Below are 13448 nucleotides of genomic sequence, written 5' to 3'. Positions count from 1 at the left end.
ACCAGCCAGGCACTCTGGTAACAGCTTATTTTCAAGTAAATTTGACTCAAGTACTTAGTTAGAAGTCATCACCTTTTCAGGAGATGCTTAATGAACTCTTCACCCCATCAATTTCAATCTTACATTCCCAATTTGGAGCTAAAGACTAAACAGAACTGTCTTGACCGCCTCTAAATATATACGTTAGAAACTTGGAGCTTGAGGGGTTTTGTTCATTTCTACTGCTATACTTATTCTAATCCAGTTTACTTTTAAGGTAAAATATCAAATTCAAGTTGCTCGGAATGAAACTGCTACTACTAAGATACTAATAGACAATTTCTGCTGTTATAGCATGGATGGTTACCTCCCTCACCTTCAGGAGGTAAGCTACTAAAATCTGAGGATTAAATTTTACCTTCCATAAATTCCTGGTAAGCTACCTTTTTGACTAATACCCAAGTAAATTCATAATTATTACACTCATAAAACACACTTAATGAGAAATCAAGCATCTTATATAGATACTAAAATGGTTAAGTCACTGGCAAAAGAAAGGATCTCACAACCATATTAAATTACTTATTACAAACATTCCTATATGTCCCATATTAGAGAGAGGGCGGAAAAAAGGATCCTTCCCCAATCTAGGAAATTGAACTAGGGCTGAAAACAAAGTCAAATCTGCAGGCAATTGTTAATAAAATTGTAAGATAGCTGTGATGCCATAAGCAATCATGGAGCAAAATGCAGTAAAGGTGAAAATATTTCTTCAGCATTGTGTTTAAAGGAGAAAATTTAGTATTCAGATTCTATGAACAAAAGTCTAAAAACTGTATACATAATTCCCCTCTCCCTTTTATGGACTAACCATAACTTGTCTCCTGTCTCATCACACCCTGTACATATAAGAAGTATTTACCAGTTCCTTCATTCATAAACCTTCTTTTTAAAAAGTAAATGTGTATTTTCAGGTAAATAATACATTCACATTGACTGCAAATACAAAAGGGAAAACCTTTTGTCATTTCTCTGCCTGAACTATTTATTCCAAGAGTTCATCAGAAAAATGGCTTTCAATATACCCAACAAATTGGCCACAATAACCTACCAGAAAGCAGATCTGTAAGTCAATTACTTAATACTAACTCAACTTTTATTTTTATTTCTTAAAGTTTATTTTTTATTTTGAGAGAGTAAGGGAGTAAGCAGGGGAGGGGCAGAGAGAGGGAGAGACCGAATCCCAAGCAGGCTCTGTGCTATCAGCAAGGACTCCAGGGCAAGGCTCAAACTCATGAACCCGTGAGATCATGACCTGAGAGTCGGATGCTTAACCCACTGAGCCACCCAGGTGCCCCTCAACTCAATTTCTGAAACACTGTAGTACAATCTGATAGAATAAAACAAAGACTGATATACTTATAAATTAGGAAACCCAGGCTTAAAAATGCAACTGATCTTTTCAGGTACACAGGAACTGGGAATAGCAGTGTTAAAATCCCTGTGTTTAAGTTACTTCCATCTCACCAGCCTATCACTGATATTGAGCAGCTCCCCCACTGCCTCCAGACTGATCTGATGATCTGGCAGCAACTTACCTTCCTTCTCTTTTATATTTCCTCACCACATCCAAAGCGGGTCCCTTCCAACATTTACATCTACTCAGGTTCTCCAACTTATCTATTATCTTCCTCTTCTTTGCATTTCCCCACCCATCAAAACCCAGTTTAAATGATGCTGCGTCAATGAAAACATACCCTGCCTGCACTTACTCTTCCCACCTTTATTCCATTAGAAATTCTCCCTCCGTTGAAAGCTTCTAGTAGGGGCGCCTGGGTGGCTCAGTCGGTTAAGCGGCCGACTTCGGCTCAGGTCATGATCTCGCGGTCTGTGAGTTCAAGCCCCACGTCGGGCTCTGTGCTGACAGCCTGGAGCCTGTTTCGGATTCTGTGTCTCCCTCTCTCTGACCCTCCCCCGTTCATGCTCTGTCTCTCTCTGTCTCAAAAATAAATAAACGTTAAAAAAAAAAAAAAGCTTCTAGTTATTTATATCCATGACACTCAAATCTTGCCTTATAAACTTGTGTATTGTTTTCTCCTCTACTTACGCTCTTCAAAGAAAAAGACTCACCCTGTCAAAATCTTCCTCAACTAAGCAAAGTACTTTGCCTATAATAAGTACATCTTAAGGGAAAGGAAAACACACACACACACACACAAATTATTACTGCACAACTGTGGCAGAGAAAAGAAAAAAAGGATTAAGCTGAGGAAAGCTCTCTAGACTCAGGAGTTCCCAATCCTAGCAGGCAATTAGAACCACCTAGAGTTAAAATACATTTTTATTCCAGGGTGTAGCCTAGATCTAGTGAATCAAATAATTTATGCCAATAACCTATGGAAGTAACAGAGAAATAAATTTTTTAAATTTCATGTAGTAGCTTAGTGTTACCTCAGGGATATTTTATACTAGATAACTTTGATGTTAACTCACCTCAACTATCAAGAATTATATCTTACCATATTCATCTCCCTCGCATCTCTATATGCTGGGTATAATTTACCTATCAAATTATCTTTTTTTTTTAAAGTTTATTTATTTTGAGAGAAAGAGCAAGCACGAGCAGGGGAAGGGCAAAGAGAGTGGGAGAGAATCCCAAGCAGGCTCTGCACTGACAGACCAGAGCCCAACACAGATCTTGAACTCAGGAAAAGCGAGATCATGACCTGAGCCGAAACCAAGAGTCAGACACTTAACCCAGTGAGCCACCCAGACGACCCTCAAATTATTTTTTAATGAATATTCCAAAATAGCAAGATGTTAACATAAATACATACACACACACACACAAATAAATGCTTTTTGAATGCTTGATAACCTTCAGTGCAGTATTAGGCATGGTAAATCAACCCGTTTAAACGAACACTTTGACCAAACACACAACTCACATCAACCTACCTTATTTCAACAGACTTGGCTTCAAATGACTTTTTCAAATCAATAACTTCAAATGATTATTTCAAAATCAAAGATTCACCTCAAAAAGTTAGGGTCTAATGTTAGACATGTTCTATGTCTTGGGTATGTGCATTAAAAGCCATCACTCTAACATAACTAAAGTGTCAACTAGCAAAATGTTAGGATACCGGGAATTTGTTTTTGAAACTCCTACCAAAAGAAGTGTGAACGTAGATAGGTGAAACAAGAATGACAATGCTATTTAAATGTTCAGGCTGGATGAGGAGTCCACTGGGGTTCGTTACAGGTTCCACTTTAGAATATAAATCTTTTATAATCAATTTAAAACTTAGAATATAATTTTTTTCATAATCAACTTAAAAAGGTATCACTTTAAAGTTTGCCTCTTAAGTGCCACTTGAAATCAAAAGAAAATAGGACCTACATCTCACAGTCAATATTAATACTGCTATGTAATGGTACACTATTCCCCCAGGTAATAGAAAGATTAACCCTCTTGTTTCTTAAAACTTTACACCATAACGTGTCAAAAGGTAAAAGAAAAATCCCAAGAACTAGAATTCTCATCAATCCCTTTTTTATGCCTCATTGTATCTTTTTTTCATCTCCTCAATTATACTGAACAGATTTTTTAAAAATCTGCAGTACTTCTAAGGCTGCAAATAATGTTTAACCTAAAAAATGCAGTATTCCTACAGAACTGATACCAAGCACGTTCTTACCTATTTCCAAATAAAATTGAAGGACTTATTTTTGAAGTTGGGAAGTATGCAGAGAACTTCCATTTCTAAGCTTAACTTTAACCAAGAGATTACTTCTGAACATTTAAAGAAAATACTACACTGAAGGTACAAGAAAATACAGGTGGCCCTTTTAAAGGATATTCCAATAAGCCCAACTGATTATTACCTCCTTTAGAGTTTAAGACAACTTAAAAATAATAAGCCAGCCTTCACTTATGAAAAAGATCTTCAGATCTTCAAAAGGTTGTGATTTAAAACAAATTCAAAGAAAAGAGAAATTAATGACCTAATGAACCATCCACATTTGGCAGTAATTCAAAGAACCTGCCACTTTGGGACCTAACTGAACTGAACATTATTTGTTGGGGGTTGGGGGGAGGCTGGGCAATCAATATCAATTTAATTTCAATATCCAAATATAAAAGTCAAATTGATGCACTCAACTAAAGCAAGTATTTTAGTAATGCCAACAAAAGTAAATATAAACTGCATCCACGTTGAGGCATTTAGCTTATCTAAATACCACTGATTTCACATCTAGTTAGCCCATCTATAGGGAAAACGCACACAGAATACCTAGTAATAAATAGAAATTAATTTCCCATTTAAAAAGGCCTGCAATTCTTCACAATAAAAATCTATATAAAACCACCAGCCAACCATTTAAGGGAACCTGTCCCAGAATTTTTCGCATGTTGTGGAAGAACATAACCAGATATCCTCTCAGGTTCACACAATGACCACCAGTATAAAATACACAGATAAAATTTCCCAATGGTCTCTGGAGGGCAGATGGCACGGAAAATAACACCAAAAACACCAACTTCCCCAGCAGGATTTAACTTATAATTAACCACAAGTCTTAAGAAACTCAGCAATTGTTTTGCCTTAACTTTCCTAAAAACATCCATTTCCTGTTTAACTCATTTACTTCCAAACAGCAGTGCTGGAGAAAAAAGTTAAGACAGGTAATTTCATCTGCCAGGATTTCTGCCCCTAAACTGCCACAAGGCAATACTACTATTTACTCCCATTTTTTAAAGGAAGAAAAACAGAAAAAGTACATCTGTTCATTTTACTAAATGTCTTCCAGTTTGCAGATAAGGAAAGGTATGAAGAGAGGTAATTTGCTTAAAAGTCACATAAATAGCTTTGTTATTCATCTCTGAGGCAGTGATTCTTCCAGGGAAAATATGGGAATTACCTCATCTCCACTTAGCTGATATGCTGCCCCTTCCCTGCAGTTCCAAGTCACTGCCTAAATGAGCCACTGTTAAAAATCGGAATGTGCAGCATGTATTAGGTGTGTGTCTGCACGCGTGGGGTATAGATTTCTATTAGAAGAGGGAGAGATGGAAGTGTTCCCAATACACTGAGGTTTTAAACATCATTCATTAAACCTCATTATTTGCTGTAGGGATTTAAAGAAGTTATACCATACAGCAAATCTTTAAGATACAAATAAACCATATTCTAAAAAACGTATTCGCATGGAACTTGAAAGATACCGGATTCCTTTCTTAACATAGGCTTTGGGGCTATGAAAAGTACAGACCCCAAGAGCCTGGTTCCTACAATGCTCATTGGGCTTGCCACTGCAGTTGTCTAAATTATTTTCTAGTTCCCATTCAGCACCCAGAAAAAATAGTTTGACACTCCATCTTTTTGGACTCCTCCTCATTTTACACAAATTAGAAGTATCAAATGAGCTGACTAATAAAGAAGTGTAGGATATAAAAAGCAAAAAAGAGGGAACATCTGTTCAAAGAAGTTTTAAAAATAACAAGAGAAAATATAACGTCCTCCCTTTAGGCACCACCCCATTCCTCTTCACTATTTGAAACAGGTAGGAAGTCAACTATACTTGTAAATATGAAAAGAAATGTTTTAAGTCGAAAAAGTGAACATTCCTTCTAAATAGTACTGTTTCCAAAGACCCTGAATAGTTTATCAACTGCTTATCCATGGTTATTCTTAATTTAGTTCTAAAAGTCTTAAAGAATCTCATAGTAATTTCCAAAATGCACCTTTAACACAATAGCTTATAAATGTATATACTAAATTGAGCAGTAAGAATCTTCATATAGGAACAAATGAGTTACCTTTAGTGTGATATACAATAGCAGCCCTCAGGTCAAAAGAACCCCAGCTATCATTTCTTTCTAGGCCTCTCTGGTATCTCTGTTCTTTGGCGGAGCCTAACAAAGTGTTCGTAGGAGACGCCAGAGGATTTTGATTTTCTATCTCATAGTCCTTTGAGAGAAACACTAAAGCACCTTGACTACTGGTGTCTGCTTTTTGCAGATCACCTATATGACTGGGTTCCAAGGATAAGGCTCCACTCTCATTAGTAGTCCCAGATTTTAAAATGCTACCCAGAACTTGAGGACTAGTCCGTTTTTCCAGCTCATAAGCCTTGGGAAACACAGGATGCTCAGTTCCTGAGGGGATTATTTCAGCACCCTGTGAAACCAAAGTGGCAGGATATTCCCCTTGAAATGTCACCTCCATCACTTTATGATCTGATGACTTCCCAATAACAGTCTCAGGGCCAGCACTGGGCTCATTTATAAAAGATAAACCCCACTGATTCTGGAAGATATCCCCCAGGTTTTGCTGATCTGTCTGAGAGGGTAGATCCACTTGTGCTGTGCTCAACAGCACAGTTTGCATATTTGAAGGATAGATGAAAAGGCTAGATTTAATTTGTTCAACAGCTGCTGAAGTCAGACTCATGTCCTGGAGAACTGAATCAGTCCCAGAAGAGATGGGTGTTAGAGTATTAGCAGCAGTAGTTAACAGTGGCTGACCCCCTGGAGAATACACACTCGCATCAGTCCCTGCTAAAACAGGCCCATTAGAAAAGTTGGCCGAAGTAACAGATTTCAGCGCTGACATTGGGACCTGGGATAACCGACTTGAAGACTGGGTCTGAGTTTCCCCAGCAGATGACGAAGAGGATGAAGATGAAGATGGTGACACAGAAGAGTTCTGTACAGTTTTGTTGAGGTTTTCCTTAACTTTGCTTGCATAACTTATTTTAGGAACTATTTTAGCACTGCTATTGTCCACTGGAAAAACTGGGGGTGGTTTAAATAGGGTCCAAGAGTCCTCTTTGGAGGTAACAGCAGAAGCGTGTTTTCCTTTGGGCCGATCATCAAACTTCTTGCCGCTCACACCGGGTTTAAGATCAGAGCTTTTCCGCAGCATATCACCCACAGCAGGTTTTCCTCGATTTGTTCCTCCAGGCCCAGTTTCATACTTCCAAATGGGCTTCGAACTATCTACTCGATTTCCCTTTTGTTCACTGTAGTCAGGCTTGAAAGTTTCAAGTCCCTGTTTTAAGGTTGGGACACTGGTCTCTTGTTGCATTATTTTGTCCTGCACTAAATTAAGGTTTTCACATCCCTTGGCACTATTGCGCCTAGCTTTCCTTTTTTTAGGAGTGGTATATCCGCTCTCAGATCCACTACCATCATTATCTGCTCCTTTGCCCATATAACCATTAGTAATATAGCCAGAATTATTTGTTACAACACCATTTGGAATTGCTACAGTATCGGTCTTCTCTACGGACTGGTTCTCTCCAGATTTATTTTCGTAAGACTTCCCATTCTTTTTGTCCATACTGTTCTTCTGAATGAAATTCCTGGTTTTAATTCCTGCTTTCCCAAAGGTGTTGGCCTTTACAGTCTGCTTCAGATTAGTGTCTACAATTTGTTGGTTGCCATTGAGGACCCTGGAAATAGGGTTGGTAGCTTCATCAGAACCCAGGCTCTTTAAAGATATTTCTCTTTCTCCAGCATTACCATTTAGTTCACCATAGCCTAGAAAAGGGGAAAAAGAAAGGTTTTGATTTACAATTACAAAACATAAATTACAGTACTACCTGACATTTAAAGACTATTTACTATGTGCTAGACACTATGCTATGAGCATTAGCTTTACTATCTTCATTATTTCACAACCAGGAGAACACTTGTCACCCCATATTACCGATTAGAAGTCTGCCAAGCAAGAGACTGAAGCAGCTGGGATTCAAACCGAAGTCTGAGGTCAGAAAGAACAAGACCTCTTAAGCAGTATGCCATAATATCTCTCACCTAACAAAATCAACTTCCCCACTGTTCTCACAAGGCTGCTATAAAAATTCCTTTACAATTAACATCAGAGCTACCCTCTGGGCACAAATCAAGTTATACTGATACAGTAACTGTATGTATTTCAGGGAAATTAAAGAATCCCTTTCTATGAAACCACAAATGACTGGCAGTCACCACAAGCAGTTTCTACTGCATTCTGCTGAACAAAAATCTAACAATTGTGAACTTTTTCTAAAGTAGTCTTGAATCTATTTTGACAATTCCCAGACATTAGATCATACTGTTAATGTATGAAACTAGACCACCTATGTACCAACTTCTAACTCCTCTAAGATATATTTTCTTCATTTTACATCTGGGCAAAAAAACTCTCAGAAAAATTAACTTGCCTAAGTCAGATAACTGGAAACCTGAACTCCAGTCAGCCTGGAACATGGTTTTCTATCACTAAGTAATACTTCCTACACAAGTGATGCTGTAATAATTACCAACAAAACTACAATGAATGGTATCTAATTTAAAAACTGCTACGTGTTCAAGCGTAATTTAAGACCTTCAACTGCCATAAACAGTTCATCACTCTACATTATTCAATTGGTAACAACCATTCCCATTTCCCTACCAGTAAAATAGAGATATTACTTATCTACCTTTTTATGAAATGTTCCCAAAAGCATTTTGAAGTCATTAGAAACAGATAAATAGGATACATACACATTCATTTAAGGCAGCTTTCAGAAGGGTGTCCAATAAGACGAAGTTAATTTACATTTGTCACTTTCGTTCATCCTTGTGGTCCTTTAGCCTATGAAGGCTAAAAGGCATGTGACCTTGTATAGTCTTATTTTGAAATTTTGTTTTAATTCCCAATTTGGTATAGATATAACCCATAAAAGCTCTTTGTGCATTTTAAAAGCATAAGGGATCTAGGGGCGCCTGGGTGGCTCAGTCAGTTTAGTGTCTGACTCTTGGTTTCAGCTCAGGTCATGAGCTCACAATTTGTGAATTCAAGCCCCAAGTTGTGCTCTGCACTGAGCAAGGAGCCTGCTTGGGATTCTCTCTCTTCCTCTCTCTGTTCCTCCCCGGCTTGTGCTTGCACCCTGTGTGCTCTTTCTCTCACTTTCAAAATAAATAAACGTAAATTTGAAAATAAAGGGAAAAAAAGCATAAGGAATCTAAGATTTTTTTTTGTTTGTTTCAGAATCACTGCTTCAAAAGAATGTGACATGGAACAGAACATAGTCTAGGAAGACTCACAACAGGATTTACTATTAATTTTAAGGCATTCATTTTGTATCAGAGAAAGGACACTAAAAATGAACAAATAAAGGCATTTTATTCCACTGTATTAACTTTCAGAAAATAATTCAAGAAAATATACTTAAGGCATAATCATTCCTAAGTCTGAACCATACAAAACTTGTACCATAAAATAATTTTGTTTTAAAATTTTAGAGACAGGGAGCATGCGCAAGAGAGCAAACGCTCGCATGGTGGAGTTGGGCAAGGGAAAGAGAGAATCTTAAGCAGGTTCCACCCTCAGTGTGGAGCCCCCATGAGGGGCTGATCCCACAACCCTGAGATCCTGACCCAAGCTGAAATTAAGAGTCGGACACTCAACTGAGTCACCCAGGCACCCCCACCCCGCCAAATAGAATAGAATAGAATAGAATGGCTGCTGAAAGAGCTTTGACAGTCAATCAAGTCAAACTTTTGGTGGAAAAATTCTAACCACGCAACTACTGAAGAAAGAAACTACTAAAGAAGAAATCTGTTTAGGTAGGATGTTTTCTGAAAGGTTCTTTTTTCTTTAGGGAAGCAGCAAGTTCCTGAACAGGAGCTCTCAACGTTAACATATACAAGTTTACCTGTATACAACTCTAGACCAAAAAGAAAAACATACCATTTAACATGCTAACAAGCTAAACAAAGTTTTGTACTCTCGAGCCCATTAGTCATAACTTTCTCAAAGGTAAGTAAACAGTCTTAAACACAAAAAAATTCAATGTCCAAACTGACTTGGACCAAAGCCAAGATTTTTAAGTGAACCAGGATATTCTTTCCTAAAATTACTAGTATTTAGTGGCTCCGATATCAGAAATCACCAATTTTGTAACAGCTCAGAGCCACTATACTCCCAAGTTTTAATAACAAAAAAACATTTTTTCATTTAACTACTTAAAATTTTTTCCATGGCAACTTTGTTGGTATGCAAAAAGTGTACCAGAGACATTCTTTTTAAAACTTAGGTCTTTAAGAAAAATGCGACCACCACAGAATTACTGAGAGAAATCACAGGGCTCTTTGCACTTTTATTATTTAGGTTTGCCATGCTAATACTACCTCAAATGGACTGTGCAAAACTTGAGTCCTGATAAATCTCGCTTTTGGATTAGAAACCGAAATTACTGAACACGTTTGGCCCTCTCTTGCGCCCTCTTCTGGATAAAGAAAACAGGTTCCTCTTTATAGGTTTGTGGGTAATGGGTCCTAAAAGCCCACTTCAACATACAACAGATACATTTCAAAAACCCTCCTAAGTTTTTTTAGTAAATTAGCATCATACATGTTGAAGCAACAGTATTGTGACCGGGCCACACATAAAAAACTGTTCATCCCAAATTGTTTACATTCTCTCAAAACTGCTAAGCCCAGTTTCCCCTCTTTATTCTCTTCCAGGACAAGACCTACTGATTTGAAGGATGCCACCTTGAATGGTTCAGGGGCTGCTTCTATACGTAGAGACAACAAAATAAAATTTTCGAATCTGAACAGTAATACTGTTTGATCTTCCAAGCAACGATAATAAAGTAAGATTTTCTTATCTCTAAGTTGAAAAAGACCTAGAGTTAAAAGATTTAGTGTTGTACACTTTCTAATAGTTTTTAAACTGTTCCAAATCCGTTAAGATTAAATACTGAATATATTTACGTGTTCATTGCTACAGCACGCCATCATCAGTCCCTACCCCCCCCAAAGTGGAAAGTCTGATATTCCAATTTCAGTCTTTAAATTAAAGCAATTTTCCTCCAGCTCTCAGTAACTGCTTGTATTAAATTTGATAGCCTGGGTTTAACATCCATTTTCTTATTACTCCCTTCATTTTTATAAAGAACCTTCAATTTGGTAAAAATCTGCCTGGCTACAAACTTTTAAGTTCATTTCTTCTCAGATGTTTTCTAAAATGACTTTCACCCTCAATTTAACATTTGTTAGAACCAAGCATTTGGGGTTCGGTATCAGTTTAAAAATAGAAAAACACCTTTCCTCTTAACATGGAAAAAAAGCCTCGTCCGAGACAAGATGGTAGTGAACCAACCTCATGGATGGGCCACCGCGGTTCTTCCTTAAGGACAAGAAATAGGGGTCAAAAAACACCTCGCCCTCTTCCCCCATCCAATCATTTTCCTAATCGCTCTCCCTGAAAGCACTACTTAAGCCCAGAGGATAAATGCTGGGGGGCTGGAGGCAGCCGGAACAAGCCTTTTTTTTTTTTTTTTTTTCTTTTTTTTGTAAAAATGAGCTGCTAGAAGGAAAGGGCCCAAGTGAAAGCCTGAGAGGCGGAGTCGTGAGCGAACCTGGCAGGAGACGAGGTTCCTGTGGCAGAGAAACTCGTGACCGGGGAGCCTGGTTCCCGCTGGGTACCCCACCCGGCCTTCAGGCACCGCCTCTACCCAAAATGTATCCCCCCCCTACCCCACCCCCAGCCCTCCTGCCCCACGAAGCGCCGCGGCCACCGCCCGCGGCCTCCTCCTCCCGCGGCTCCACTTCGAGGCCGGCTCCCCGCCCGGACCGCCCGCGCCTCCCGCCGCACCGGGAGCGGGAAACGCGGCCGCCGGCGCGCGGGGCCCGGTGCAGGCCGCTCCCCTCGTGGCCGCTTCCCTCCCCCACCCCAACCGCCCCCGCCCCTCACCCCAGGGACCCGCCCGGGGCCGCGCGGCCGCCACCGGGTTACACAACCCGGCCGGCGGCGGGGGGAGGGGCGGCCGCGGGCCGGGGGCGACTGCGACCCCGCAATGCGGGGGGCAAGGCGACCGCCGGTGGGGACCCCGAGCCCCCCAGCTCCGCCGCGCCGAGCGCCCCTCGACACCCTTCCCCCTCCGCTCTTCAGTGGGCCGGAGTCGGTGACAGGAATCGGCTTCCAACATGGCGGACAGGAAGCGGCCCCGCGAGGAGGAGAGAACATTCCAGCCGCGCCGGCTCTGGGGGGAGCGGGCCCGGGGCGCCGGCCTCGGGAGGAGGCGCGAGGGCACACTGCCGGATCCGGTGCCCAAAAGGGGCGTCTAGAGGTGGAAATAACCCAAGAAACGGGGGGTCCCGGCCACCCCCCCCAGACGGGGAACCCCAAGGCCACAGGTGGGCTTGGGGTGGCGGGTGAGGGAGGACACTTCGTCAACTCTGCCCACCTACCCTCGCCTCGCCGCCTGCAAAAGGGTCTCGCGACACCACCCGAGTCGGAATTAGGTAGGCCTTCTTGAGAAACACCCCGAAGGCTTTTTGGGGGGGGGGAGCTATGTTCACCCCAACTCAGGGCCACCAAATTTAGGTTCCTCCGGGGCCTCACGAAGGTAAACGAGAAAGGAATAATGAGGCCAGATTTCCAAGGCCGACCCTCCGGGTCTCCCTCTGGCCCGGGCGGGGGCCGGGAAGGTCATACTGGCCTGGTTGGGCCTCTCCCATGCTGAGGGGAAGGAGAGGGCGCTGCAAACCCCGCGGCCTGGCTCGGGCTTTGGGAGAATGGAAGGGGGCTTCCCCAGACCCGCAGGGCACAGACATACACACACACACACACACACACACACACACTCCGACCGCGTCCGCGCTTTCCAGATCCAGCCCCACCCCCATCTTCTCTACCCCCCACCCCCATTCCCCTTCCCCCACTCGTCCTCCCTCCCAGACCTGTTTTCTTCTTCGGCGTTTCCTGGTGCTGCTGGAGGGCGTGTTTCTGCTCATGTTTCAGCGCCTTTGGCTGGGCCTTGGGGCTGCCCTCGGCTCCATGCTGCAGGTACTGGTGAGGCTGCTGGTGATGGTGGTGGTGATGGTGGTTGTGGCTGTGGTTGTAGAAATAATAATGGTGGTGGTGGTGCGGCTGCTGTTGCTGCTGCTGCTGCTGCTGTTGCTGCTGCTGCTGCTGCTGCTGGGGGTGATGGTGCGGATGGTGGTGGCTGTGATGGTGCTGAGGCTGTGGCTGGCCGGGCTTCTCCTCCATTGAAAGCGGCTGGGACTCCCTGGCTGAGGCTGCGGGCTGCTGCACCGTCAGGATCTGAGACTGCTTCTCAGGGCACACTCAGTATATCTGAGCGCGTCTAGCCAGCGCACTGGTTAACCGAGCGATTCTGCGAGATTGGCAGCGGCGCTCCAGCAATCAGGAGACAGGCTGCGCCGCAGGCCCCGCCCCTAGCCCAAATCCTCTTTCCTTCCCCTTCGCCACTGCCTCCTGGCCAACGCCACTTACCCTGTGCAACCTCACAGGGCCGGGCTTTCAACGTCAGCACTATGGCTCTCTCTTCTGTCGCTTTCTCTCCTTCACCGCGCATTCTGCGAACAGCACTTTCTACACTCCTCGCCCGCAAGCAAACTCACGTCGAGTGTAGCAGATTCCACTGGCGATTCCACTGGCAATTCCACTGGCTCTGGGAGT

At 42.2% G+C, this 13448-nt stretch overlaps 1 protein-coding gene across 1 annotated transcript in view; it reads right to left on the bottom strand.

Moving 5' to 3' along the window:
- The window catches only part of NUFIP2 (nuclear FMR1 interacting protein 2), a 30557-nt gene extending 17428 nt beyond the window's left edge, over positions 1–13129 (bottom strand). The window contains exons 1-2 of the mRNA XM_019423695.2: positions 12707–13129; positions 5804–7528 (exon numbers count right to left, since the gene is read on the bottom strand). Of these exons, the coding sequence (XP_019279240.1) occupies positions 5804–7528; positions 12707–13016 (2035 nt within the window). The 5' untranslated portion in view covers positions 13017–13129. The remainder of the gene's footprint in view (positions 1–5803; positions 7529–12706) is intronic.
- Positions 13130–13448: the final 319 nt, after the last annotated feature.

This window comes from Panthera pardus, unplaced genomic scaffold, assembly GCF_024362965.1.
Source record: "Panthera pardus isolate Hobbes unplaced genomic scaffold, ASM2436296v1 HiC_scaffold_3, whole genome shotgun sequence".
In the NCBI taxonomy this organism is placed as follows: domain Eukaryota; kingdom Metazoa; phylum Chordata; class Mammalia; order Carnivora; family Felidae; genus Panthera; species Panthera pardus.
Note: the sequence above shows the minus strand (reverse complement) of the source record. Positions and strands in the feature narration are given on the sequence as shown.